This window comes from Penicillium manginii (assembly GCF_028828005.1).
Source record: "Penicillium manginii strain IBT 31320 chromosome Unknown utg000001l:1.0-3466041.0:1.0-3467806.0, whole genome shotgun sequence".
Classification (NCBI taxonomy): domain Eukaryota; kingdom Fungi; phylum Ascomycota; class Eurotiomycetes; order Eurotiales; family Aspergillaceae; genus Penicillium; species Penicillium manginii.
Genome location: NW_026643102.1, coordinates 2,072,311 through 2,099,094, shown reverse-complemented (window position 1 = coordinate 2,099,094; position 26,784 = coordinate 2,072,311). Strand labels below are relative to the sequence as shown.

At 47.0% G+C, this 26,784-nt stretch overlaps 12 protein-coding genes across 12 annotated transcripts; 9 read left to right on the top strand and 3 right to left on the bottom strand.

Moving 5' to 3' along the window:
• Nucleotides 1–124: 124 nt before the first annotated feature.
• On the top strand, nt 125–1,675 carry N7533_000748 (purple acid phosphatase family protein; the record flags this gene model as incomplete). The annotated part of the gene is made up of 1 exon (XM_057097398.1): nt 125–1,675. The coding sequence occupies one exon, from the start codon at nt 125–127 to the stop codon at nt 1,673–1,675; it is 1,551 nt and encodes a 516-aa protein (XP_056965891.1).
• Nucleotides 1,676–2,657: 982 nt separating this feature from the next.
• N7533_000747 (uncharacterized protein) lies at nt 2,658–3,068 on the top strand (the record flags this gene model as incomplete). The annotated part of the gene is made up of 1 exon (XM_057097397.1): nt 2,658–3,068. The coding sequence occupies one exon, from the start codon at nt 2,658–2,660 to the stop codon at nt 3,066–3,068; it is 411 nt and encodes a 136-aa protein (XP_056965890.1).
• Nucleotides 3,069–6,008: 2,940 nt separating this feature from the next.
• On the top strand, nt 6,009–6,342 carry N7533_000746 (uncharacterized protein; the record flags this gene model as incomplete). Its single annotated transcript, XM_057097396.1, is given in 2 exon segments — nt 6,009–6,092; nt 6,109–6,342. The coding sequence occupies 2 exon segments, from the start codon at nt 6,009–6,011 to the stop codon at nt 6,340–6,342; spliced, it is 318 nt and encodes a 105-aa protein (XP_056965889.1).
• A 572-nt stretch (nt 6,343–6,914) lies between these two features.
• N7533_000745 (zinc-binding alcohol dehydrogenase family protein) lies at nt 6,915–8,192 on the top strand (the record flags this gene model as incomplete). Its single annotated transcript, XM_057097395.1, has 5 exons — nt 6,915–7,037; nt 7,090–7,121; nt 7,177–7,293; nt 7,362–7,921; nt 7,987–8,192. The coding sequence occupies 5 exons, from the start codon at nt 6,915–6,917 to the stop codon at nt 8,190–8,192; spliced, it is 1,038 nt and encodes a 345-aa protein (XP_056965888.1).
• Nucleotides 8,193–8,646: 454 nt separating this feature from the next.
• N7533_000744 (glutathione S-transferase family protein) lies at nt 8,647–9,373 on the bottom strand (the record flags this gene model as incomplete). The annotated part of the gene is made up of 2 exons (XM_057097394.1): nt 8,647–9,258; nt 9,320–9,373. 2 exons carry the CDS (start codon nt 9,371–9,373, stop codon nt 8,647–8,649), a joined length of 666 nt encoding a protein of 221 aa, XP_056965887.1.
• Nucleotides 9,374–10,350: 977 nt separating this feature from the next.
• N7533_000743 (uncharacterized protein) lies at nt 10,351–11,404 on the top strand (the record flags this gene model as incomplete). The annotated part of the gene is made up of 3 exons (XM_057097393.1): nt 10,351–10,960; nt 11,027–11,189; nt 11,248–11,404. The coding sequence occupies 3 exons, from the start codon at nt 10,351–10,353 to the stop codon at nt 11,402–11,404; spliced, it is 930 nt and encodes a 309-aa protein (XP_056965886.1).
• Nucleotides 11,405–12,989: 1,585 nt separating this feature from the next.
• On the top strand, nt 12,990–15,290 carry N7533_000742 (uncharacterized protein; the record flags this gene model as incomplete). The annotated part of the gene is made up of 9 exons (XM_057097392.1): nt 12,990–13,213; nt 13,261–13,471; nt 13,522–13,669; nt 13,722–13,825; nt 13,876–14,356; nt 14,414–14,923; nt 15,009–15,050; nt 15,100–15,164; nt 15,216–15,290. The coding sequence occupies 9 exons, from the start codon at nt 12,990–12,992 to the stop codon at nt 15,288–15,290; spliced, it is 1,860 nt and encodes a 619-aa protein (XP_056965885.1).
• A 767-nt stretch (nt 15,291–16,057) lies between these two features.
• N7533_000741 (uncharacterized protein) lies at nt 16,058–16,542 on the top strand (the record flags this gene model as incomplete). The annotated part of the gene is made up of 3 exons (XM_057097391.1): nt 16,058–16,145; nt 16,184–16,294; nt 16,331–16,542. 3 exons carry the CDS (start codon nt 16,058–16,060, stop codon nt 16,540–16,542), a joined length of 411 nt encoding a protein of 136 aa, XP_056965884.1.
• Nucleotides 16,543–16,621: 79 nt separating this feature from the next.
• Nucleotides 16,622–17,512, top strand: N7533_000740 (uncharacterized protein; the record flags this gene model as incomplete). The annotated part of the gene is given in 3 exon segments (XM_057097390.1): nt 16,622–16,660; nt 16,672–16,988; nt 17,053–17,512. The coding sequence occupies 3 exon segments, from the start codon at nt 16,622–16,624 to the stop codon at nt 17,510–17,512; spliced, it is 816 nt and encodes a 271-aa protein (XP_056965883.1).
• Nucleotides 17,513–18,243: 731 nt separating this feature from the next.
• On the bottom strand, nt 18,244–22,468 carry N7533_000739 (uncharacterized protein; the record flags this gene model as incomplete). Its single annotated transcript, XM_057097389.1, has 5 exons — nt 18,244–18,310; nt 18,358–21,423; nt 21,464–22,250; nt 22,297–22,332; nt 22,390–22,468. The coding sequence occupies 5 exons, from the start codon at nt 22,466–22,468 to the stop codon at nt 18,244–18,246; spliced, it is 4,035 nt and encodes a 1,344-aa protein (XP_056965882.1).
• Nucleotides 22,469–25,756: 3,288 nt separating this feature from the next.
• On the top strand, nt 25,757–26,218 carry N7533_000738 (uncharacterized protein; the record flags this gene model as incomplete). The annotated part of the gene is made up of 1 exon (XM_057097388.1): nt 25,757–26,218. One exon carries the CDS (start codon nt 25,757–25,759, stop codon nt 26,216–26,218), a length of 462 nt encoding a protein of 153 aa, XP_056965881.1.
• A 34-nt stretch (nt 26,219–26,252) lies between these two features.
• N7533_000737 (uncharacterized protein) lies at nt 26,253–26,552 on the bottom strand (the record flags this gene model as incomplete). The annotated part of the gene is made up of 1 exon (XM_057097387.1): nt 26,253–26,552. The coding sequence occupies one exon, from the start codon at nt 26,550–26,552 to the stop codon at nt 26,253–26,255; it is 300 nt and encodes a 99-aa protein (XP_056965880.1).
• Between the last annotated feature and the right edge of the window lie 232 nt (nt 26,553–26,784).

Genomic DNA, 26,784 nt, shown 5'->3' with positions numbered 1-26,784 from the left:
CTCGGGCTATTAAGGTAGCCCGCTGCCTGCCGGATGGTTTTATAGGAGAACGTGGGACAGAAAAGAAACGACCCGACATCCCTGAGAAACCTCCAAACAGCGACACAGAGGGACCTCCGTCGCCATGATCTTTGCCAGTCAATTCAAGCTCGCAGCCTCAGTGGCAGCTATCGCCCAGCTAGCGTTTGCAGCGACCAACGTCACCACCACCATTAATTCGCAGATCCGTCTCGCGTACCATGGCGACAACGGCATGATGGTATCGTGGAATACATTCCACAAGCTCGGCAAGCCTACAGTTCACTTTGGCCTCTCGGCCAGCAACCTCAACGAGACGGCCTCATCGAAGATTTCGGTTACCTACCCGACCTCGCTGACTTTTAACAACCATGTCCTTCTCACAGGCCTATCTCCTGACACCACCTACTTCTACCTGCCCGCCCATTTGGCCGACTCCCACTCGTCAGTGCCCTACAACTTCACCACCAGCAGGGTGGCCGGCGACAAGACCCCCTTCTCTATCGCGGTCGTTGTCGACCTCGGGACCATGGGCACCCGGGGCCTGACTACTAGCGCTGGCACGGGTGTCAAACCCCAGAACATCCTAAAGCCCGGAGAGACCAACACCATCGAGTCACTGACCAAATACCGGGACGATTTCGACTTTATTTGGCACCCTGGTGACATTGCGTATGCGGACTACTGGCTTAAAGAGGAAATTCAGGGTTTCCTGCCAAACACCACCATTGAAGAAGGCCACACGGTTTACGAGGCCATCCTCAATGACTACTACGACCAGATGATGGCAGTTACCGCCACCAAGCCCTACATGGTGGGCCCTGGCAACCACGAAGCTACGTGCGATAACGGCGGCACCACCGACAAGGTCCATAACATTACTTATACAGCTGACATCTGCGTCGTGGGTCAGACCAACTTCACCGGCTACAAGAACCACTTCCGCATGCCGAGTGACATCTCGGGTGGCACCGGAAACTTCTGGTATTCGTTTGACAGCGGCATGGTGCACTTTATTCAGCTCGACACTGAGACCGACCTCGGTCACGGCCTGATCGGTAACGACGAAGTTGGGGGGTCTGAAGGCATGAACGCTGACCCCGTCAATGCCACAATGGATGCGCAGACTAAGTGGCTCGAAGCCGACCTGGCCGCCGTCAACCGCGCCAAAACTCCCTGGGTCATTGTCGCCGGCCACCGCCCGTGGTATATCAGCCATGCTAACGCGTCAGGCACCATCTGTTGGTCCTGTAAGGACGTTTTTGAGCCGCTGTTCCTCAAACACAGCGTTGATCTGGTACTCTCCGGCCACTCCCACGTCTACGAGCGTCAGGCTCCCATTAACAACAACGTCTACGACACTGCCGAGCTCAATAACCCTACGGCTCCTTGGTATATCACCAATGGTGCCGCCGGTCACTACGATGGCCTCGATGCCCTTGATACCGCCCGCAAGAACTACAGCCGCTTCGGTCTTGACACTTCGAATGCTACTTACGGCTGGTCTAAGCTGACTTTCCACAACTGCACCCACATGTCCCATGATTTTATCGCCAGCAACAACGGCAGTGTTCTCGACACTGCCACTCTTTTCAAGAACCGTAACTGCAGCACTGGCAAGGTTACCAAAACCAACTCGAGCACTGCTATCGTTTAGGCTGGTGCTGCCATCGCTCTACGAGTCTCCAGCTGCGTGTGGGGTCCTCTTGCTACCTTTTTCGCTATTACAGGTGCGTCTCTGTAAATTAGTTGCTTTAGGCTCGTCTTACAGCGATTTACGAAATCGCCTTGACCATACACACTCAAAAATTGTGTCTCGGCCCTACCACCAAGGATGGCCTTAACGCAGATCATTTATTAAACGACCCCCGTCTCCTTTGATGTGATCAAAAGTCAGAACGCATGATAGCGTCGCGCTAGTACACTATATCTTTCAGTAAAACTATAGCTAGACTGTGCAGGTTCTCAACCGTCACCCAGTTAATAAATTATGCGATTGGTCGGACCAAATCTATATAAGCGGTGTCCGTATTAATTGTAACATCATCACAGAACAGAGCCTCACTCACTCTTTATGCGGTTGGAGGAATCTAAATGACTATTATGGGCAAACCCTCGGATACGAAAAAGAAATACATTCGTCCAAACTACCCAGTCTAGCAAAGGGGTGTCGGCGTGGCGTGGCCTGCCTGATAAATTGCTGAATATCTAGGAACACTGTTTCAGCGCCACCCAAGACCCTAAGCTAGGTAATAGTTATGCCGTGCTAGTATCCTTTGCCTAGTGGGAATTGCCCCTAACCGGCCCCTTATCCGCGAAGGGTCCGTAAAATAGTAATTTTTGTAAGAGGCTTGTTAGGGTCTGGTCTGCCTGCAGCGCAATGGTTTTCCTTTCCTGCTCGCACCTTGACACCAGATACGGGTACTGCCGGTTCTTCACCACGCGAGAATCATGCAGATAAGGAAGTAATTACTGAGCCGGAAGTTGGAACTCCGTCACCGTGGTCCTTTGCGTGCCGGCACCTGCATGTGGGATGGGATCGGGGGCCATGAAGTTCAACCTGGGCTGGGCCCCTTGTGATGTTGAACCAGCATCGAGGTCCCCGTTCCATCATTTTTGATGTCCCATCTGTCCCCAATATGCACCAAGTCCGATCGATTTTTGAGGGACTACCAGCACTTACTGTCTCAACGACGATGGAGTTACAGATCAAAAGTCTGGCGGCCGTGGACTTAAGCAGTGCGACCGCCGAAGGCTGGGGCAAGTGCGTGAAATCTCTCCTGGCTTCAGGTGTTGATCCTACAGGCCTTTACCAGGGCGAGGTTGCCCTTCCTTCTCTGCGAAACGACGCGGCCGCTGATACCAGACGGTCGCCAGACTTCTACTTTGAATCCTCTGAAATGCCTGCCCTTCGACGAGCAATTTCCATTCATCGCTCCTGTCAAGGCTCCTCAGCTCTGCATGTCACCCTGACCGAGACTATTGTCGCGCCAAAGATCCAAGGGTTGTTCATCTCGGATGGCCCGCCAGTGGTTAGTCGATGCAAGTAAACCCTGGCAACCTTGCACGACCCATGGCCATTTCTGTGCAAAGGCTGGAGAAACCTCCCAGCACTGCGGGTCCCACGGCTGTCCCCATATAGCAACACCACCCTTTCCATCGGTCACTTGCTGAAAGCCTCTCATATCGCGACAAAGTTGGACTGCATCGTATGTTTTCGGATCTTGACTGAGAAGATTATTACGCAGCTCGGGTACGGGTAAGAGATCAATCCATGGATGGTGTGGAATCGTCAGTTGAAAAATAGTTGGCTGCAGGCTGGGAGGCAAAGAGTCGATAAATTTCGAGTCGACGCCCGTGGAAGCCAAGGGGGATCGGGCTTGCCGGGCCATCAGTCGCGTCGTAAAGCCAAGGATCTTTGCATTCGCCACTAGTGAGCGTGTCATATTGAACTGTATCAAGCTCAGGAGATTCTCCGTGCGAGGGGAGCATCTGAGAGACTCTCTATGCATCCAAGTGGAAAAATGAAGCATGAACTGTTCGGTCCGTTCCGAGTCGGGCTCGCAAGCCGTGAATGAGCTGATGTCCATAGACTTAGGTGGACGCGTGGCGAGGATATGACCAGCAGAGTACTGCCATGAGCTATCTTGTCCTTCCAACAGCCCTTGGGAAGCCAAGCGTGCCTTTGCTCCAGCTTTTGGATCTTGTAAACTAATCTCGCGATGCCAGTACCCAGCTTTTTTACGCTGGCCTAAACCCATGATCCGCGATGCTGAAAGTCAGCCAATGCATTGAGCTGTAATCATCGTGAGGGAACTGACGACTAATTCGTTGGTTAATCCGATCTTGAAGTTTCTTTCTCTCCTTCTTATCAGCCTTGCCGGACCAATCTTCTCCTGGTCTGGCCACTGGATTCTGAGACAAGCCTGTTAAGCTGATTTCGTGGGTGTTCATTATTGATGCTCTGCTATGCAGTCGTCACAAAATTCTGCAGTGATGCGGTTCTGAACGTGCGGAGAATGAGTCTAGGAAATATTTATCTGGTTTGTGGCAACTGCAGGCTATTAATGTGCCCGCGCCACTTCAGACTATTGAAAAGCTTTACGGAACGATTATCCACCGCCTTGGCCCCCACCTACGATTCCTTCGACAATACATGTCATTTAAATATCCTTCAGCGTCTGTCTGGTGGAGTTCCCGCAGGAGGTATTTACCATACGTACACATGCGAATCGTGCCCCCAATTCTATAGACAAAGAATTACGACCGCGATTTTATTAAATGATAGGTCAGCATACAAAAGTTTAAAGATAGCTACCATAAGCCGGTTTATAGCGTAATGACAATCTACTGAGCGGAGACACCTGCTTCTGCCTGTCAAAGCCATCTTGAATACTCTTCAGCCAATGACCAACAACCAATGGATCGGGTTTGGCTTTGAAAAGGCCACTCGCTAACGCCTTGGGCACAAATCTTCCCCAAACAGCATCACCGATGCTCTCATTCGGAGGGAAGGCAATGCCATATGAGGAGACTAGAGATTGAGTTAATTCAAATAGGATGGCAATGAGTGATTTTCCGCAACTTACTGTATGCCGGACGAAACCAGTCTGTCGGAGTTTCGCAGCATGCACTGCAATCGTAGAAATAGACCGCGCAAGTTGCTTGGCGGAAGGGGTGCTGCGAGCCGCTCTAAAGCCAGAGGGAAAAGTTGATAGGCCGTATTAGCAAAGTTGGCCGACTTGGGGCTATTTAAATGCCTGGAAAAGCCATTAATAATTTATCGTGGATGGATTCAACCTGGCACTCTCGTAACTACGTTCTGTCCCTTGGAAAACCTAGGGACGCCTTCGCCCACTTCCTCTACAGTCCCTGCTGCATCCCTACCGAGGATAATCGGACAGTTGTTAAGATAGCGACCGGAATCTCTAATAGTCATATTAAAGTGATGCTTCGCCATGCCCAAGCGTTGAATACCATTGAGAGACTAAACTTACTGGATTTTCCAGTTTACAGGATTCTATTGTCAATATGAGAGGTCAATCTTTTTCATTTTGTTGTTGCTGCAGAGCTTCGAAACTGACCACTGCAACGGCATGGGCCTTAATTAGAATCCCTCCAACCCCTGGCTTGCATATTGGGGCCTTGTCTATGACAAAAGGCTTGACTCCGGCAGCCATAATCCAAGCGGCACGATTCTGAGTCATATCGCTGGAGGTAATGGTAAAAGAGTATGGTTTGAAAAGAGTCTGGTGTGGAAAGAGTCTGGTGTGAAGAAAGATAATGAATAAGATGTGCGAAGAAGCCGGGGGGGGGATAGGACATCTTGAATACTATACAAGAAACATCTGGGTATTTGAGGTATTTTTCACTTGGTCATACAAGAGTGTTTTGACGGTTTTAAAACACGGCGATAATTGCGGGTCTGCTATGGTTTGCTTACAAGGCCATCTGAGGTAAAATACTGGCTCTCTCATTTCTCGTAACTTGCAAAGCTCAAGTGAATACGTATCTTTGTATGTGGTCGTGATATGAGAGATACTATTTGGTGTTACATGAAATGTCGGACGGACGCAGCATTATTTGACAGAGAGCATAGTATCAATATCCTCTAAAGCAGAAGTGATCCAGCATTGGTACTGACATAATCACCTGTAGCATTTGTCTTTTATGAGATAAACATAGGCCCCCGCAGCATCCTCATTGTGCCAAATTTGTGCAAGGCAGTGGTGTTTTTCATTTCTTCGGACACACTAGCGGATCCCCAGAGAGGATTATCAACCGCATGAGGTTCACCCTGCTCGGTTTCAGGTCTAGCGTGAGGTTACGCACCATCCCATGCAGGCCCGTCAGATACCCAGCGATCAATGACCAGTTCGGAAACGGCTTTTGAGAGCCCGAGCCCGTGGTCAGAGTGGTCGATGATCCATAGTCCGGGTTGAGGGAGCAAGGCGCTAATTTGGTAAGCAGAAGAGAGCTGCCAAACGAACATGGCCCGCTCTGTGGATCGCCTCCAAGTCGATGGTATCCAGAGATCGAACAGGGAGATTGTCGCCGGCGGTAAATACGATGTGGTAAGCGGTCCAATAGTATTCAGTAGTTGCTCGAAATCTATTCCACGCCGTAATGGGCAAGGTCGCAGACATGCCCAGCAATAATAGCTTTGGGAAACTTGACTTGCAAGGTTTTGGTACTTTCCTAGACTCGGGAAACATTCGAAGATGCGATGTGCACCTTTGCATGCTCGGGGAGGGCCTTTTCTGCAACTCCATAGTTAATTCCAGAACAGCCGCCGATGACAAGAACCGTGAAATCTCTGATTGAAGGCATGACTGGGTGGAGATATTTGGCCATATTTGGCCATGGAGGCTAAAGAGGGGAGTAGTCTTCGATTATGGTTCAGGACGTCCAGAGAGAATGGCTGTGAAGGATTAATCAACTTACTTTCTGGGTCCTTAAATTCAAGTCGATGTAAGTGATTGGAGACGAGGACTCAAGAGAAGTCCACGTTGTCTTGGAGCAAGTAATCTTGTTTCTAGTGTTTCTAGTGGTGGGGGCTTCAGATCCACTCCGCGGCCTTACGATCGTAAAGTCCGAAGGTGCCAATTAGTCATTCCATCCCGACTTTGGGGCGGCGAAAAGATCCGCAAATACTTGTAATACCGATGCGTTTCGTAAGTTGTGCGTTTCACCCATGGAACCTTTACTCCGGTGCTTGGGAAAAGGCGAGGGCGAGGAGCATGTGTCATCGACTTTTTACATGCATCAAGGGAGGGGATATAAGTAGAGAGATATTCCCGTCCTCTCCTCGTCGGACAGTCACGAATATCATAAAGCCCTTCACCTTCGCGAGTTTTAGTCTATTCCTTCATCACTAGCAAGTGAGATTCCACAACATGGCAAAGAATGAAGCAGCCTGGATCACTGCACCTGCAGCATATCCTTTCACGGTCAAGTCTGCGCCTAAGCCCAAGCCAGGTCCAGGCCATATTGTGATCAAAAATGCGGCCGTTGCTATTGTGAGTTAAAAATTCCAAGCCTTTAGACTTTATACGATTATTTGATTAACAGCTTCCCAAGAATCCTGTTGACTGGAAGATTCAGTAAGATACCCCCGTCTCTCATCAAAGAGATATCCTCCTTAACTGTGTGATACAGGAGTCTAGGTCGCTACCTTGACAAATATCCTTTCATTTTAGGCGAGGATGCCGCTGGAATTGTCGAAGATATTGGCCCCGGTGTAACGCGATACAGGAAGGGGCAGCGAGTCATTGCGTAGGTTCCTATCGCCACGGTCTGTATTGTATTTGTAAGTTAAGTGCTGATCTAATGTCTCACTACAGTCACTGCAATAGCCTCATGACTCAAGACCCTGCCAATGCAGCATTTCAGCTATATACGGTTGTTACCGAGGCTCTCGTAGCTGAATTGCCTGATGGATTGACCTTTGAAGAGGGCTCTGTACTGCCGTTGGCGACCTCAACGGCCTGCGCAGGTCTTTATCGGAAGGATTACCTCGGACTGCCCTTGCCTGTAGTTGGAGGTGCTAAAGCGACAGGTCAAACGATCCTTATATGGGGTGGTGCATCTTCGGTTGGTGCAACTTCAATTCAGCTTGCAGTGGCCTCGGGCTTGACTGTCCTGACTACTGCATCGGCGGCTAATCACGACTTCGTCAAGTCTCTGGGTGCACACGCCGTTTTCGACTATAGGTCCTCAAATGTTGTGCAAGACATAGTCAATGCACTTGCGAATACCAAATTTGTCGGGGTCTACGATGCTATCTCGGAGGATGTCAGCTTTAAAGCGATCTCGACAATTCTGGATGGGTTGAACGTGACGGTAAATGTTGCCAGCGTCCTGCCCTATGACAAGCCAACTGAGCGATTCGCTCCAAAGTACGGTAGGTTTTATATCAACTCAATTTTCATCTTCATTTCAGAGCTGATGAGGTCATCTTTGTTACAGTGCTTGCCTACTCCATCATTCAAGACCCTCACTGCGATATTGGTGAGTGGATTTGGGGTAAATACGTCCCAGAGGCTTTGGCAAACGGAACTTTCAAGCCCAAGCCAGAGCCTGTTGTCGTTGGCAATGGACTTCAAGACATCCAGTATGGTCTCGATATACAAAAGAAGGGTGTATCCGCTAAGAAGGTGGTCATCGCTCTTTGAGCTCGAACGGTGGATTCGACCGTCTAGAATAACTGAGGACAATCGTATTTGAAACTGCATTTGGTATTTTTTGTAACGTCCTTCTTAACCCCTCGTGTGACTTTCTCTTCGATTCCCAAGTGAATGAAGAAATCGAATAAGCAAGAACAGCAATTTGATTCTCGAGGAAACCATAAGATTCTTAGCTACTGGGGTACTCAATACTCTGTCCACGTTCAATTGGGGCAAGATAGCAGGGCTCTTCCCCTGAATAGATGGAATGTACAGCCCGGTCCCGTTGTATGTCGAGCTAGCAAGGCAGGCTTCTGAGAGAGCTTCTGGAGTTGAACGAGCCTAAGCATCTAGAATTATGAATTGAAATCCTTTTGCATAAGAGAGTCATTTTATCCATCTTCTACTATACAAATACATGCGTATCATCCGAACCAAGCCACCTCCTCAATTATTCAGGTACCTACGGCGAGCCAGTTTTTCTAACTTCAATGAAAACTGTTTCGCCAAATGCAGCTTTCACTTTCTCCTGCTCGATCACCCTCAGGTACCATCCAACGGTCAAGGGGTATCTTTCTCTCATCTTCTTGTCAATAACCTGACTAAACCCCCAGTACAGAGCTGCGGCAACAGAGAGGTCGGCCAAGTCCAAAATATCCGTAGCCAAATACTGACGACCTTTAAGACGCTTCTCCAAGACCAGAAGAGAAGTCGTCAAAGTAGCAAGAGAAGCAGCCTCGAGCTTTTCGTCGTAGGCCGTCATTCCATAGCGCCAAAGAATCATATTCTGGAGAGGAGCAAAAATGCTATGGTCCGCAAATCCAATCCACTGGCGGATAATTGCGCTCTCCTCTGCGTCTACTCCGAGCAACTGTTTGCTTGCCGGGCCACTCAGCGCGATATACTGGGCAATTGCGTCCGATTCGAACAGAGTGAGTCCGCTTTTGCTCTTGAATGCTGGCACTTGGCCTAGAGGAAAATAGTTCAGGAATTCTGGTGACTTGTTGGTCTCACCCATCACAAAATCGGGAGAAATTTCGACGGTCCTTTCATTTAGAGCAGCGGCAGCTTGAATCTATCATGTGAAGTTAATTGACGGACGCTCATGTGAAAGGACACATCGCTATCGAACGCACCTTCATGACCCGAGGGTTGGGCATGTAAGTCCAAATGGTCCCAATTGACTCCATAGTGTCTGGAAGGTCAACAGTTTGCTTTGTTCTGAGATTGGGGGGGTGTAGAAACTCGGAGACTACCCGCTCCGTGGAGTATAGGCTTTTTATACTTCCAAGCGTTTCTCCCGTCAGGCAGGTCACTTGGCTGGTCGATATCTTCTATTGATTAAAGTTTCCATTGCTAATACTGCCTCCACTCAATCTCAAAAATACTGGAACGTAAGTTCCTATTTCCTATTTTCTATCGCAGGAGGCTTAGTCAAGTGGAGCCATTGTTCTTCGCCCGTTGTCAAATCCCTCAAGCGGCTTTAAGTTAAATCCGCGTAGTTCAGGCGATCCAATGACGTATCCTTTCATCAACACCTCCATAGGCTGTGCTAACACTAATTACTGTCGTGAATTTCGAAGCTAAGAAACTGCGAGCCTCGTGGTTCTGTTAGACCGATTGGCCGAGTGATTTTAAGCTCAGTGGAGCCTGTCAGTCGGCCGCATTAGCGTTCCACGGTTATTCCTTCCAGTGGCTCGCGTAATTTTCAAGCCCATCTTGTAATTTTGGGAAAATAGTATTTTGCATTACATCGAAAATTCCTGAATCATTACTTATAATAATATTTCTGATCCTGAGTGATGTTGATTGAAAGCCAGAGTGGGAAATCTTTAATTGACATCAGGCTCGAGAGTCCAATTGTGGGTCTCTAGTTTCATTACCGTGGAATTTGCAATTTCCTGTACTGAACACCAGTAATGAACCACATCATAGTCGGCCAATTCTGGTGGTGATTCTCGCGAATTAAGCCCGGCAGCGCCGAGATCCATCTCCATTTATAAGCATCCAAGACGAAGTGGGAAGAAATATAGAATGATCCCGCCGTGCGGACACAGAGGGACTGATTCTACTACTGACCATCCCTCTATTCATCCTATATCTAGTCTCAATACTTCCGAAATTCCTTCATCTTTTCTTTCCAGACACATTCCACTCACAAAACAAAATGGCACCAACCGTGGCTATCGCGGGTGTGACTGGGAAGTTTTCCCAGTGCATCATCAAAGCACTGCAACCTCACCCTGAAGTCACTATTCGAGGATACTGCCGGAGTCCCCAAAAGCTACCCAAGAGTATTATCGATTCTGATAGAATCGATATAATTACAGGCGAGTTTGATGACTACAACAGTATCAGGAACTTTGTGCGAGGTTCAGATGTAGTGATCTGTTGCTACTTTGGGGGGCCAGAGGTCATGACACAAGGGCAACAGCTTCTGATTGATGCATGTGAGGAAGAAAAGGTTCCCAGGTACATCGCCGGTGACTTTGCAGTGGACTTTACCAAGGTTCCTCCAGGAGCTTTGTTCCCAAAGGAGTCTGCCATGATTATCAGAGAGTATCTCAAGTCGAAGAATGTGGCTGGAGTACATATCCTCACTGGTGGGCTCATGGAAACATTCTGGAGCGCATTCTTCGGTATCTGGAGACCTGAGACTCGTTCCCTCTCGGTTTGGGGAAATGGTGACGAGAAATGGGAATTGACGACTTTTCCTACAGCTGCCGCCTACACTGCAGCAGTGGCTCTTGACAGAAACGCGGTTGGGTTTTTGCGATGTGAGATGAAACCACCTTTTCTGCCACACCTAATCGAGGAATGAGTAAAGCTGACATATTTAAAAGTCTGTGGCGATCGGAAGAGCTCCGAGGAAATCAAGGAGACCTTCGATCGAGTCTATGGCTGTCAGATGCGTATTGACCGGCTTGGATCCATTGAGGAGCTTTATGGGGCCGTAGAAGAGGCATTCAACAGAGATCCTAATGACTTAGCGAGATGGGTACCCGCGTATGTCTCAATTATTTTGTTGCCAATTTCTCAAAGCAAAACTAATGAGTCGAACTAGATGTTTCGCCTATTGGTGCACCAACGGGAAGGCGTATCTGGGAGACAATCTTGACAACAACAGATATCCAGCTGTGGAAGTGGTAGATCTGGAATCTTTCCTAGTTGGTCACAAGATGGAAGAACTTCATAAGGCGGATCAGTTGCTTGTTGCCTAACGAGCAATATTTGATTGAATGTTTGGTTTCACCTATTCTCTTAGTTTCGATCCTTCATGCATGACCATTCAAGATTCTTTCAAAGTCTTCAAGGCCACCGCATGCAGCTGGAAAATCGAGACAAATGAAGATCCTATACTGTAGCTAGGCTATTGCGTAGCTATTCGACTAAATATACTCTTAACAATGTCCTATCCACTGGTATCTTCTCGGCTATTTCTTACTACAAATATTCAAGACCAATGAAAAAGTAGTAATATTTGCTTTTGAAGCAGGCCACAAGCAAGATTTAATAAGTAGAAAAGAAGTGGATGGCAGTGACTCCCATTTCGAACTACAGGTTCCAGTCAAATTAAATTTCTTTCAACTGCATACTGAGAGACTGCTTCGGGAGCAGCTGACAATGCAGTAGGTTTGACTCCATACACCGATCTTTCACTCCACCTTTTCCAGCTAAACCTTCCTGGAGTTATCGCGGGAAATATATGTATAGTCACTTTGAGCTACAAATTTCATTCTGATACTTGAAACAAAGATTCTTTACTCAAATGAGAGACACCACATGCTCATTACACATCAAGCCTGTATTATCTAGAGACTGTAAGTTCGATCTTTCTTTCTGAGTTCTTTAAGTCACTTCCTTCTTAGTCAAGTCCATAGTATACTAATTGCTAACAGCCGCATATTCTGGACTATAGGTCGTCCCTTTTTCCTTTAGATAAGAAGAGAAAAATGGAGAATTTGCCACCTTGAGGCATACGGTTCCACTCACGCTAATTGCTAACAGTCGTATAAGGTTTTCATTGATGTTATCTGAAGCTGCTGTGGTTTAAATCTGAGGAAGAGTGCATGAAATCGGTGAGTGAAGATCTTTTTGAAGAAGCTGGAGTTAAGATACTTGAACACGGAAACTTTTACAGATGTGTATATTATAGGAAAGCTGTGATTGTTGTTACAATAAATGTGATTTGGTAAGTTCAACATCAGTTATACATCGAAGACACAATTACCCATGGTTCACAAGAGACAAGCGCATTATTCAAAAGGATCTTCTCATTTCAAAATGGCCTTTTCGAGGAGCTCCAGTAGATTGTACGCCAGCGAATCGAGATCCCGCAGAACGGCGACAAGCATGATCCAATAGTCTCACCCAGAGCATGGTGAATATGATATCCACGGATTTAATAACGGCTCCGTGTTTATTGGCCCACTCTGGTATCCAGTTCAACTTACTATAGAAGCAAATTTTGGTTGAGAGGGCCAGCAGGAGGTGAGTGGGAAGGGGTGGGAAGGGAAAGTCTAGCCGAAGGGCTACGCCATCCGTTTAGGGGGGTTCAAGTGGTAGGGCGGCAAGGACACTGAACCCAAGGAACAAAAAAAAAACGGGTGAACAAAAACATACAACAGATATTGTATGGCGGTGGTCACCTAGCGCCCACGAGTCTGTCCTAGGCGGCCCGCCGCCCTAGCGGGGCGCCCCTTCAGCCCTTCACCTGAAGGGCCGGAACTGACATGCAAAAGTCGCCTTTGTGAATTCCGGCAGGGAAAGATTTGACGAGGTGATAGAGTGCAGACGAGGGATAAAATGAACGGTTTTCGCTCTTCTTCACCGGGCCCTCTTCACCTCTTCACCTGGCTGCTGCTATTGATCCCTCACTCGGTCGACTCTTCGCTGCTCTCCACCATGAGGAACAAAAAGAGCGAGTATCTCTTGATCGATCTTGACAGCATCGACAACAAGGAGATTGCCCGTGCGGTACTGCCGCGAACAGAAAGAGACTACAAGGAGGCCTTGAATCTATTTGACATGTGAGGCATCCGTTCCTCAGCGGCTCTATGTCTGGCTAACGATCCAGTTTCATCGAGTTGCACCCTACATCTCAAAATCCGCCGAACCTTCAAACAAGCAAAGGGTTCTTGCTCTGGATAGCCCTGAACAAACATGGTCGCATCGAAGAGAAGCCCACTTTGGAGACGCTGCAGGGATTCCGTCGAGACTTCCAGGCGGGAATGCGGAAATTCAGAGATTTTATCTTCACTACAGAGCATTCCGCCACACTCAAAGAGGTCTGAACCGCCTTGAACCGGAAGGCATATTTTGACTAACCCTGTGGCAGTATATCAGTGGCGATCTGAGGCCTTATCTGTCCACCGCGGAGATGAAAAAGAATGCATTTTCCCCAAACGATCTGATGATAGTAATGACACAACTCTGGTGTCGAGATTCGCTTGAATATCGCGGCTACCCCCCCGGATCGATCCCGGGTCCAGCTTAGTGCTGCGATGCTACTCTATTGCTTTACCTCCGCAAGAACAGGAGAAGTTCACGAGTCGACTGCACGGCGGAGGTCGGCCAGACAGCGTGACGAAGAAGATTCGGACAAGATACTTGAGGCCCGCACTATGGCTGCCTGCTACAAGGTGAGTTCGAGCAACCCCGACGACCGATTGCAACCATCTCACGCAAACAGCACTTCACACTCACCATCGAGGTCGTGGATAAAGAGCCAATGCTTGTGTTGACCTATGAAAGAGAGTTTGTCAAGGGCTACCACAGGAAGAATGAGTGGCAAATTCCTATCCACGCATTTTACGAATCATACACGGAGCACATGCCTCTAATGTTGAACCTTCTCACGTTCTTCTTGCCTTTAGCGATGGCAGATAAAGCAATCGAGAATTATTCATCTGTCGGTGCGCTTCTGGATGCAGCGAGTACCTATGGAACAGGCCCCACACAGAATAATGTACTGGAGGTAATACAATTCAAGCAAGAAGCGCTTGGCACCCCCGTCTTCCGCCAATATACCGACTTGGGAGTTGCAAAAAGTGCCAGTAGAGCTCGGGGAGCGGATTCCTTTGGTAAGAGCATTGTAGCCTTGGGCTTTCGTAGCGGGTACAGCCAAAATGTTACGATTCGGGGCTGTCGAAGATGGGCACTTATGGAAGCAGGTATGTACCTTGTATCATACCGAGATTCCTGCTGAGGTACTGCTGACGTATTCAAAGACAAGAAGCATACCGAGACAGCAAGAATGAAATTTGCTGGCCAGATGAAACGAGAGACGTTTGGAAGATCATATGCCCATCCGCTGAGCGAGATTGATGGGCCTGCCAACTTTCTTGGAATTGCAAGCCGCGAAGAGCACATTAGGAACCGACGCGGCATGGGGATATACCAAAGCTTTGACGCTTGCCAATATCTACCTGCAAAGGAACAATTTGAATTCGAAAGCAGAAAAGACATCCGAGAATTGGACAGTGAGTTGTGGGATCTTGCCGACCATTTGTCAGCTCTTTCCGATGTGCAAGGCAGAAAAGAAATACAGAAGCGCCAAAGATCTGTGTACGACAGAAAGAAACAGCTTTATAGAGAAGCAGTCAAACAAATACGCGACAACAGTAAGAAAGGGTCGACTACCAGCAATACCAGGACAGAGACTCTCTTCCACTACCGCCGCCGCGTTATGCCCAATAGAGACATTCTTGCCAGACTTCTTCCGAGAAAAGTCTCGTTACGTGAGTGTGGTGGCCGCCAAGCACTGAAAGCGCTGGAATCAATATGTTCAGAGAACTCGCCAATTGTCTATCGTGATTCTCTTAGGCCCTTGGAAGGAAAATGTCGTTGTGGAGCCGATATCAATGAGTGAGTGATTAACACGTTGCTCCTGTATCAACTAGACTAACATTCATAGCTTTATACCTCATAGACAATGGCTTCATCTCTATAGGTGCAATAAGACATACCACCGTCGCCATAGTAAGCTTCAATTTGCAGAAATGTGTTTTGAGTGTGATATCTGGCTCACAGACCCCGGGGAGTGGGAGCTTCATTGTTTCGAGCATCTTGAACAACCGGATCTGCTTCTCCGTTGCGATCTGCTAATGTTTCGAAATGCTCCCATCAAAGCCGGATTTTGCCCTTTTTGTCTTGGAAACAAACATTTCACTCCCTCGAAAAGAATGACTCAATTTATTACGAGTGGCGCGGAATGGTACCAGCATATTGAATTTCATTTGGCTCATTTGACCAATTTCCGATGTCGGCATCCAGCTTGCCAGCTTCAGTTTGATACCAGAGAGCATTTGATCTATCACCTCATGGATATTCATTGCTGGACCCCAAGAAAATCTTCATCCAAGAAAAGAAAACGTGATTCAGACAGCCCATAGCCTATTAAATTCCATACTTGCTTTCACTAAAGACAACACCGATTTTCCCTTCTCGAATCCTAGTTTTACGCTCATCATAAAGACGAGCGCATCTTCATTGGCATATTGAGAGCAAGCACATCAGTCTCTGAAATATCAGCACAACTAATTGATGTCTAAAATGGTGTTTCAGGTACCCTCCCATTCGAGTGATCTAGAGATCTGCAATAGTATATACATAAGGCAGAAGAATCAACAAATCTTTACGTTTGACTCCAATCTTTCAAGTTGTGGATAAAGAGCCAATGCTTGTCTTGACATACGAAAGAGAATACGTCAAGAGCTACCACAGGAAGAATGAACGGCAAATTCCCATTCATGCCTTCTACGAATCATACACAGAGCATATGTCTCTAAAGCTGAGTCTTCTAACGTTCCTTTTGCCTCTGACAGTGGAAGATGAAGAAATTGAGGAAGATTAATCTGTCAGTGCGATTCTGCATGCAGTCAATACCAACGGGACGACAGAACAATATCTTGGAGGTCATTCGGTTCAAGCAAGAAGCACTTGATACCCCCATTTCCGCCTGTTCACGGATTTAAGGGTTGCAAAAAGGACCAGTAAAGCTTGGGGTGCGTATTCCTTTGGCAAGAGAATTGTCGCCTTGGGGTACCGTAGCGGGTACAGCCAAAATGTTACGATTCGGGGCTGTCGAAGATGGGCACTTATGGAAGCAGGTATGTACCTTGTATCATACCGAGATTCCTGCTGAGGTACTGCTGACGTATTCAAAGACAAGAAGCATACCGAGACAGCAAGAATGAAATTTGCTGGCCAGATGAAACGAGAGACGTTTGGAAGATCATATGCCCATCCTTTGAGTGAGATCGATAGGCCTGCTAACTTTCTCGGAATTGCAAGTCGTGAGGGGCATATCCAGAACCGGCGTGGTATGGGAATATATCAAAGCTTTGACGCTTGCTAATATCTACCTGCAAAGGCACAGCTTGAATTCGAAAACCGAGATGATATCCGTGAATTAGACAGTGAATTACGGGATCTTAATGACCATCTGTCAGCTATCTCGGATGCACAATAGAAAAGTGAAATACAGAAGCGCCAAAGATCTCTATATGGGGTGAAGAAGAAGCTTCTTAAAGTGGTTGTCGATCAAATTCGTGAGCACAGCAAGAAGGACTCGACGATAAGTAATATTCGGACGGAAACTCTCTTCCACTACGGCCGACGTGTCATGCCTAATAGACGTCTCTTTGCTGATATCCTCCCGAGGAAAGATTCGCTTCGTGAAACTGATGATCGTCAGGCACTCCGAGCTCTCGAATCAATCTGTTTAGAGGATTCACCGATTGCGTATCGCGAGCCCCTTAAGCCATTAGGAGGGAAATGTCACTGTGGAGCCCTAATCAAGGAGTGAGTGTTTACAGATATACTCCGTAATTAGCTTGGCTAACTGTTGTAGCTTTTTACCCCACAGACAATGGCTTCACCTTTATCGATGCAATAAATCCCACTACCGTTGCCATAGCAAGCTAGAATTTACGGAAATGTGTTTCGAATGTGACACTTGGTTCACAGACCCGGGAGAATGGGAGTTTCATTGTTCTGAGCATTTGCAGCTACCAGACACGCTTCTTCGCTGTGATCCACTTATGTTTCGCAATGCTCCTATTAAAGCAGGACTTTGTCCCTTTTGTCTTGGAAATAAGCATCTAGGTCTATCAAAAAGAATGACCCAATATGCCACAAGCCGCTCTGAATGGTATGCTCATATTCAATCTCATGTTATAGGATTGACAAGATTTGAATGCAAGCACCCCGCTTGTCAACTAAATCTCAAGAGTCAAGAGCTTCTAATTCATCATCTTATGGACGCTCATTGCTGGACCCTGGGAAAAGCATCATCCAAGAAAAGAAAGCATGATTCATGTACGTAAGTAGCTTTCAAAAGCAGCGATTTCTGTTGTGAACAGTTTCTGGGTGTCTTTATCCAAAGTTGATGAACTTATATGAAGTGCTTTCTCTATTTTTTGGTGTCTAGTAAAGCTATAGGAACGTAGCTAGTACCCCAAATGAGATTGCAGAGAAAAGGATTACCAGCCCTAACGTAGTCCTTGGAACCAAAGCCTCCTGTTTCTGTTCCAGAGAATATGAAGAATCATCTGGTGGCTCTATCTCTGATTGGCAGGTGTTTTTCATAAGAGGCCCATCGATGAGATAGCCAAGTGAAGATGTCAACCGTTCTGATCCTGGTCCAGTGAATTGAGACCTGTTGTCATACATTTCAGGCACTTGAAAGACTTCATGTTTCTGGGTTGGATGCAATCTGCTATGAAAAGGATACTGCCGTACGCAGGAAGAGCAGAGATCCATATGGGCGCAGATTTTGCACACAAAGCGAGTCCCAGTAATGGGCATATTACAGAATTTGCAGGTGGCGTTGCAAACATCAGTGGAAAAGAGGGTATTCTGAGTAAGGTGAACCTGAAATAAGATGCGTGCGTTGTTTGTGTTGTTAAGAAATAAGAAATAGCGAGCTAATTGTTGCAAAATCGGCCATGGATATTTGAGTCCGAGCCGAGGAATGATATCAGAGAGATGGAAGAGTGATCGAAGAGTAGTTGATTCTTGAATTTCATGAGGTGTTAATGTAAGACAAGGACAACGTTCATGTATTTCCTGCATCAAACCTCTGTGTCCAAGTGCCCAGTCCATGGCATGCCTGCCATAGCTGTCTGGAAGAGAAGGGTCAGCACCAATATGAAGAAGTCTTATAGCAAACTTGATATGGCCGAGGCAGATAGCTAGATGAAGAGGGGTTTCTAGGAGCCTATTTTGCTGGTTTATAGGTGAGGCAAGTTGCGGAAACCGAAAGAGAACATGGACCATATCTCTTGAAGCTGCAATGTGAAGAGGAGTGTGATCGAGTTCATCTGAGAGGAAAACATCTGCACCAGTGTGAAGCAGAATTTCAATAGCATTGGTATAGCCCGAATGAATGGCTGCTAAAAGAGGTGATCCGTATCTACCGCCCCGGGCATTGACATCGGCTTGAGCGCCGAGCAGGATTTTGACTTTCTCAGCACTTCCTCGATATGCAGCGGCCTGTAGTGCATTGCCGAATATACCACCCTGAGTATTGACATCGGCTTGAGCGCCGAGCAGGATCTTGACTGTCTCAGCACTTCCTCGATATGCAGCGGCCTGTAGTGCATTGCCGAATATACCACCCTGAGCATTGACATCGGCTTGAGCATCGAGCAGGATCTTGACTGTCTCAGCACTTCCTTGATATGCAGCGGCCTGTAGTGCATTGCCGTATTCACCGCCCTGAGCATGGACATCAGCTTGAGCATCGAGCAGGATCTTGACTTTCTCAGCACCTCCACGCAATGCAGCGGCCTGTAGAGCATTGCCGTATTCACCACCCTGGGCGTTGACATCGGCATGGGCATCGAGCAGGATCTTAACTGTCTCAGCACTTCCAGCATATGCAGTAGCAGCGGCCTGGAGGGCATTGCCGTATTGACCACCCTGGGCGTTGACATCGGCCTTGGCATCGAGCAGGATCTTGACTTTCTCAGCACTTCCTCGATATGCAGCGGCCTGTAGTGCATTGCCGAATTTACCACCCTGAGTATTGACATCGGCTTGAGCGCCGAGCAGGATTTTGACTTTCTCAGCACTTCCTCGATATGCAGCGGCCTGTAGTGCATTGCCGAATATACCACCCTGAGCATTGACATCGGCTTGAGCATCGAGCAGGATCTTGACTGTCTCAGCACTTCCTTGATATGCAGCGGCCTGTAGTGCATTGCCGTATTCACCGCCCTGAGCATGGACATCAGCTTGAGCATCGAGCAGGATCTTGACTTTCTCAGCACCTCCACGCAATGCAGCGGCCTGTAGAGCATTGCCGTATTCACCACCCTGGGCGTTGACATCGGCATGGGCATCGAGCAGGATCTTAACTGTCTCAGCACTTCCAGCATATGCAGTAGCAGCGGCCTGGAGGGCATTGCCGTATTGACCACCCTGGGCGTTGACATCGGCCTTGGCATCGAGCAGGATCTTGACTTTCTCAGCACTTCCTCGATATGCAGCGGCCTGTAGTGCATTGCCGAATTTACCACCCTGAGTATTGACATCGGCTTGAGCGTTAAGCAGGATCTTAACTGTCTCAGCACTTCCTCGATATGCAGCGGCCTGTAGTGCATTGCCGAATTTACCACCCTGAGCATTGACATCGGCTTGAGCGTTAAGCAGGATCTTAACTGTCTCAGCACTTCCATCATATGCAGCGGCCTGTAGTGCATTGCCGAATTCACCACCCTGAGCATGGACATCGGCTTGAGCATCGAGCAGGATCTTAACTGTCTCAGCACTCCCATCATATGCAGCGGCCTGTAGTGCATTGCCGAATTTACCACCCTGAGTATTCACATCGGCTTGAGCATCGAGCAGGATCTTGACTGTCTCAGCACTTCCTCGATATGCAGCGGCCTGTAGTGCATTGCCGAATATACCACCCTGAGCATTGACATCGGCTTGAGCATCGAGCAGGATCTTGACTGTCTCAGCACTTCCTCGATATGCAGCAGCAGCAGCCTGTAGTGCATTACCGTATTCACCACCCCGGGCATGGACATCGGCTTGAGCATCGAGCAGGATCTTGACTGTCTCAGCATTTCCTCCCTTTGCAGCAGCTTGAAGTGCATTGCCATGATGACCACCCTGGGCATTGACTTTTGCTCCAGCTCCGATCAGTGTTTCCACAATCGCGTTATGTCCAGTGAAGGAAGCTGCTTGTAGCGCACCGCCATCTCCTGTCTCAAGTTCCACACCCTCATTTAGAAGCCATTCGACAAACCCAGAATGTCCACAGCTGGCCGCCTCTATCAAAGGTGTTGCGCTTTTATTGTTTTTTGTTTCGTGGCTTGCTCCTCTCTCTTGAAGCATTTTGCCGACCGTCAAGTGTCCCGCTCGTGCTGCGAAATGCAACGCTGTATTTCCACTCTCGTCTTTCCTCCCTATATCCTCACCGCCTGACAACAACGATTCTATGAGATCAGTCAAGTTGGCAGCAGCAGCCATATGTAATACTGTTGTACCCATAGCTGGGCATTCCTTGTCAAGCCCGTGAAGATACTGATAGATCTGACCCCAAGGACTGATGATTTCTTTAAGAATGTCTATTTCATTCTTCAGAAAGCCAGCTCGAGCGTCACCAGCCTTTTCGGCATGAACAAACAGGTTGGTAGTTGTGTATTTTAGAAATGGGTGACGCCCATCAAGGCCATATTCTGGTCCTAAATCACTCATCTTTCTATTTGAAGACACGACAGCAAGATATACCAGACAGGATTTGTAGAGACTTGCCTGGCATTGAAAAAGAATGTTGGTCATGTTAAAAGATTTTGTGCTAGTGCTGATGCTGGTGAATAATAGGGCCAGTCCTTTTGTGCGCAAAAAATCATTGACTGACTGGTGTACTACCTGTACAGTCTTCTCATGATCACGACCTGAGACTAATTCAGCTAGTCCACCAGCAAGCGTCTTGATTCTTCGTTCCATGCGTTCATTGCTTTCGACAAAGCCCTGGACCTTCTCCCATTCCCTTGGAAAAGGAATTTTCTTGGCATCCTCAGCCGCCAATGCATATCGCATTTCTGTAACAGTCAAGGGTCGTTCGGCCAAACACACCCATTGAAAGAACAGGAATGACTGATCCCGATTCCGAGCCGCGATCACGTTATTCAGAATATAAACATAGACATCTTCCAGGCCGGCTGGAACCTCGCGCAGCCAAGAACGAATATCGTCAATCGACTCCCCTCTCGAGGATTCTCTGTTTGATCAGGGGCATTATGAGATGGGCCCATTGAAACACCCCATTGGCATCCTGGATCAATCCCTCTACCAGCACGTCTCTCATCTCTTGACTATGATCATCTCCAGCCTCCATACCAAGAAGCGTGTCCTTCATATATATAGCAATATCGTCTTGATTATGATCTTCGACATGTATCTCCATGGCCCGAGCGCTTTCCATGATAGGGTAGTGTCGACATGAGATACAGACTTGGAGGGCTAACTTCTTCTTTTTAGCGCGGTCAACAAGCCGATGGAAATATAATGCTAGCTGCTGAGCGGTTTCAGACCCGGCCTCATCCAGAGCATCCACAAATATAGTCACATGCTGTTTGTTGGCTGATGATAGAATGGAACTTGCCAACAACTCCTCCAGAATTGCTTGTGGCCATTCCCACTGGCGTTCCCCGTATCCAAACAGCCTACATCTTTGGTTATAAACCTCGCGCACCAGAGGGCGTATGGTCACGTCGAGGTCAAAAATTTGGTTCAGTAATGATCTCAGCATCCCTAGCGGTGTACGCTGCAGCTCAGTGCCTCGAGCGGTAAAGAAAAAGTTGAGTCGAATAATACCCGGGCTGCCGTCTAGTGATTCTTTGAGTCTGTCGTGCAGGAAAGCCATCAAAGTCGATTTACCTGCACCCGGCTTGCCCTTAATCCATAATAGACCACAAGACTGATTTCTCCACGACTGGTACTTGTCCAGCTCCAAAATCCATTGGCAGGTATTAGTGTGACATGGCTCGATATTGTCCCTCCGATCTAGCATCTGTCGGAATGCCAGTGACCTGAGCAGCTCTGCGTCTATGGTGAGTCAGATCATCTTTGACCAGTGCGGGGTGGAGCGAACCGTTGTCTGTCCTCTGCTGTGAGTGATCCGGTTGGTCTAGACGTAAATGTGTTAATCAGTTTATGATGGCTTTCGAAGGACTTTGATACACACCGGATGAAAGGTTGATTGTCCCATGATTATTTACAAGCTGAAACCCCGCGTTTGCGCTACCAAAAGATGTAGAGCTCATGCTGGATATTCAGTGCATATAATTGTGGTGCTATCAGTTGAGCAAAAGGTCATCCTCCTGAAAACGCAAGGTTATCCTTTGCCCCGCTCTCAGGTGACCGTCGGGCGCTGAACCTTGGCACCGACCACTTGCCCCTGACAAGTCCGGGGAGACTAGCCCACAGCGAAAAAAATACGGTAAGCGTTCATTCAAATACTGTACAAAGGCGCTAGATCTACAAAGACGTTTCTACAAGCTTCCATATAATATTAAAGACTATAACAGTGATTTCCTAGTGATGACAGGGTTACTATGAAAGCAATTCTGCCCAAATTATGAAGCGGTAAACGGAAACGGATTAGCTTATGTCAACCTGAGATGGGGTAAATTACCACTATCTCAGCGTTAGTGTGTTTTCAGCCCCTGCCCAAATTGCCATAGCATATGTATGGTAAATCGGGCCATGTCGGAAAGAACTGTATCGTAACATGCAGCATAGATTTGATAGATCACATAGATCACCGCGAACACATTTCAACAATATTGTGGGATATACACTCTTTTAGACAGAAGAATAATCAGAACCAACCATTCGACCCTCAATAGGCCAGAACCAGTACGAGCCAATACAGATATCACCAGAGTCGACAGCTTATCTCGAGGTTATTTCTTGGGAACCAAATCGTAACAGTGTAGCGATAAAGCTAATTTCGAAAACCACTGTACCATGTTATATCCCATTCCCTTGTCTATGCTTTGACAATTGCTCTTGAAATCTCCCATGTCTGGTAAAATGTGATAACATTTCATAACATCATTCAGGTCTCAACCTATGCAGATATGAGATAGATGATTAAGCCGAGCTTAAGACACACTGCCAGTGAGATAGCAGAATTTGAACCTCAGTTCAATATATGGACTAAACCTTCTCTCTTCTTAGACTGAGCCATTTGAACTGTCCGCTCTTTTGTGCCGTTGAGACACAGGCTGGAATGGCAATTCAATAATATCAACTACCTTATTCATGCGAGAGGCTACTATATTGGAAAGTTTAGATCTGATCTTGTGCTGCGCAGATACTGAAGTGGGTTAGCCTACCGTTATACAAGGGTTAAACCCGCATACCTGTTATCAGAGATCTTCCTTTGAAGTCCCAAAAGTTCTGGGGAATGACCTTCTCTGCGTTGATGCGTCCAGGTATTTTGAATATCCTTCCATGCTGACTTTTCCAATTTTCTGGTTCTGCATCGCGGGCCAGTTCAACGGTGGAAGGTATATAAATACCAAATTGCAGATTCTGAGAATCAGTTAGCTGGGGAAATGTAAGAATATCGAATCACCCACATAGATGCCTTTGTCATGGGAGAGGAGCTCGCTCATCCATTGGTGGACATACTCCAGATCCGCTGTGATGAACTGTTACTTATGTACAAATTTCGATCGGATAAGAACGTACAAGGATGCTCTATCTCCCATGCAACAAAAATATCCCGCTTTCGCTTCCCTGGTAGGCTCTTCTCCACAAGAAGACGAAGGTATGACAGCTGTGATGCGATCCCAATGCCAGTTGCAATTAGCAGTACCTGATCATACTTGTCAAGCTCCAGGTCTGTTCCATATGGACCATCTATCCAGACAAGCAGACTGCTATTAAAGTGCCTAGCTAGTCTGCGGGTGAAGGTATTTGTATTCTGAATAAGACATGTGACAGTTTCCAGTCTCCTATCATGATCAGTTTGCCACCAGGCGATCTGATAGGGATGAGTTCGAAGACCAGAAAAAAAGCTTGCTCCAGGTATCCACAAATATAGAAATGACCCTGGTCGAATCTTGAAAGGCCTATTGATGGGAACGACGATCCAAATTGCGTTGGATTTTGGTATTAACATGACTCTTCCACGTGTGCCTAATTTATAATGCCCAAGATTTCGAAAAATCAGTAAGGTCAAACGATAAAAAAAATACCACAATAAACAAAACACTGCCAGTTAGAGCATAAATCTGGGTAAGATGAGAGTTCTTCGTATGTCTCCAGACGGCAAGCAGCAATAAGAGTGATGCTGGAAAGTTTATCATAGATAGTATTCGCTGTATCCACTTCCACGCAAGTGTATTAAGAGCGCAAACAGCGATTCCCGATGCCGCCTGCAAATTATGGTTAGCGGAGTACAATTCATGAGGTCTTTACCTACCAACAAGCCATAGATCTGAAGTCTAGTCTTTGGATGCCATCCAGCTGCATGAATCGATACCCCAATATGTATCGCAGCTTGCACAAGAGCCATACATGCCACAGTGCGATAGATCTCAATATAGGAGAAGAGGGATATACCTAAAATATCTGCTATGAGGGCAGGACGGCCGCTGATAACTAATAGTATTAGGCTGACGATGGCGATATTAGCAGCGCGATTCCCAATGTCTCTTAACCCATGAGTCGCCAGAAAATCACAAAGGAATGTTCCGCTCCAATATATGAGCTGGAAAAATACCCACGCTCTCGATCTTTTGCCGAAAACCAGCGGATAAAAACAATATTTGAACAGGAAAAACCGTATTCTCCATGCGAAGCAACGAGAGAAAATGATATAGAGTCGGTACAGTGACATTAAAAGGAGAGTCCCTCCCAAGATGATGAAATAGATGTTCAGAGGATTGTGGAAAGCCATTTTTGTCTACTGAAAATATTAGGGCGGGAATGTCTATCCTAATATGGAGCTGGGTAGAGATTGAACCGTTGGCGTATCGCCAGTGTCTCGCGCGGTTAGGGAACTCAGTCTATTCTTAGATAACAAAGGCATATAAAGAGGCAGCATAAGTTCCCAGAAAGTAGCTTTTGAAGCCTACTTTTATTTTCCACGACTATGGACGAGATTCAAACCTTACGAACTCCTGACCGACGTCGAAAGACGGTATTTCGCAAAGTTCGACAACTGTGCCGTATGTTTCGACTTAGAGCAATTGTCGTTCTAGTAGATGACTCTGATCGACAATGGATTTATAAAACAGATGATCACATACCATTTCTAGATCAGGTAGGCCCCACACAAAATGGGCTTGCTTCTAGAATGTTACTAAATGATAAAAAAACAGGCGATCCAGTACCCTGCTACAAACACAAATGACGATTTTGAGAGGTTTTACCCTTTGCGTCCGCGGACTCCAGCAGCACGTCCTCAGGCGCCCCCCTTGACCCCTCCAACGTTCCGGGCGTGATAAGTGGGTCAATCGTTGGCGAGCCGCTTTCTCGGACCACTATTTGTAAATATAAGAGCTACTGTCCCACCGTCTTAGATCTAGCCAGCAACCATGCAGAATGAACTATCTTCTGAAATGACCGAACTCACACGGTTAGACCACATTATCCTACAAAATGGCGGCAAGACTGTGAATACTGAACGTCTTCCGATCTTTCTTCAAATCTCTAAAAATGAAAGATCACTATCCCTGGAGGAACTCCAGTTTGAGATAGGGCGTCTACGTCAGGAAGTGGCACTCCACCAGGAGGCTCAGAAAGTCCTTATGAAGCTCTTTAATGACACGCGAGATGTTTATCAGCTTCTTAGAGGAGCACTCATGAAAGCAGCCTCTCGATGCACCAGAGATACCAGCTTTCTAGAGCTAGCATACAACGTCCAGGATGCTGGCCTAATGATACAAGAGAGTTTGCATGGAGTATCAGAAAAGTTGACTATTTCTGAAAGTAAACATCTACAAACATTAGGAATCTCTTTGGATGATACGAAAGGAAAGGACTTCTCGGTGTTTTAATACTGTAAAGGTAGCTTTCAATCAATGTATTAAACTACTCAATCATATTGTTCATCATTTCCAAAAACTGTTGAATCCGAAGTTTAGCCTTTCGATGACCTTCACTCATCTTCTGATGTTGGTCCACATATTCCAAATTTGAGTAATGTAGCCGCTGGATTTCGAGCTGTTGAGCAGCGTTCAACTTTTGAGACCTTTGTAATTTTGTTTTAAGATCTTGGATCTCCTCTTGCAGCCGCTCAACTACTAATTTGCTTGCACAGTCATGAGCAGATTTCTTGGCGATAGCATGAATATTACCAATCTTGAGATGCTCTAGGAGTTCAAGATACATGTTGGTTGAAAGATCACTAAGCGGCTTTTTGAAAAGATAGCTCTGCGGAACGTCAAACTTCCAGTCATATCCGTCTTTTTCAACTGGCTGTAGACGAATATTTGACGGCTCAACTTGCAATCCTAATCTTTCTTCTAAATACCTCATTCAGCTACGCAAACTAAAGATACCAACAAACAGGGATCTTACTAATATGTAAGGCAAGTTGTAGTCGACAATTGTGTCGCTCCAT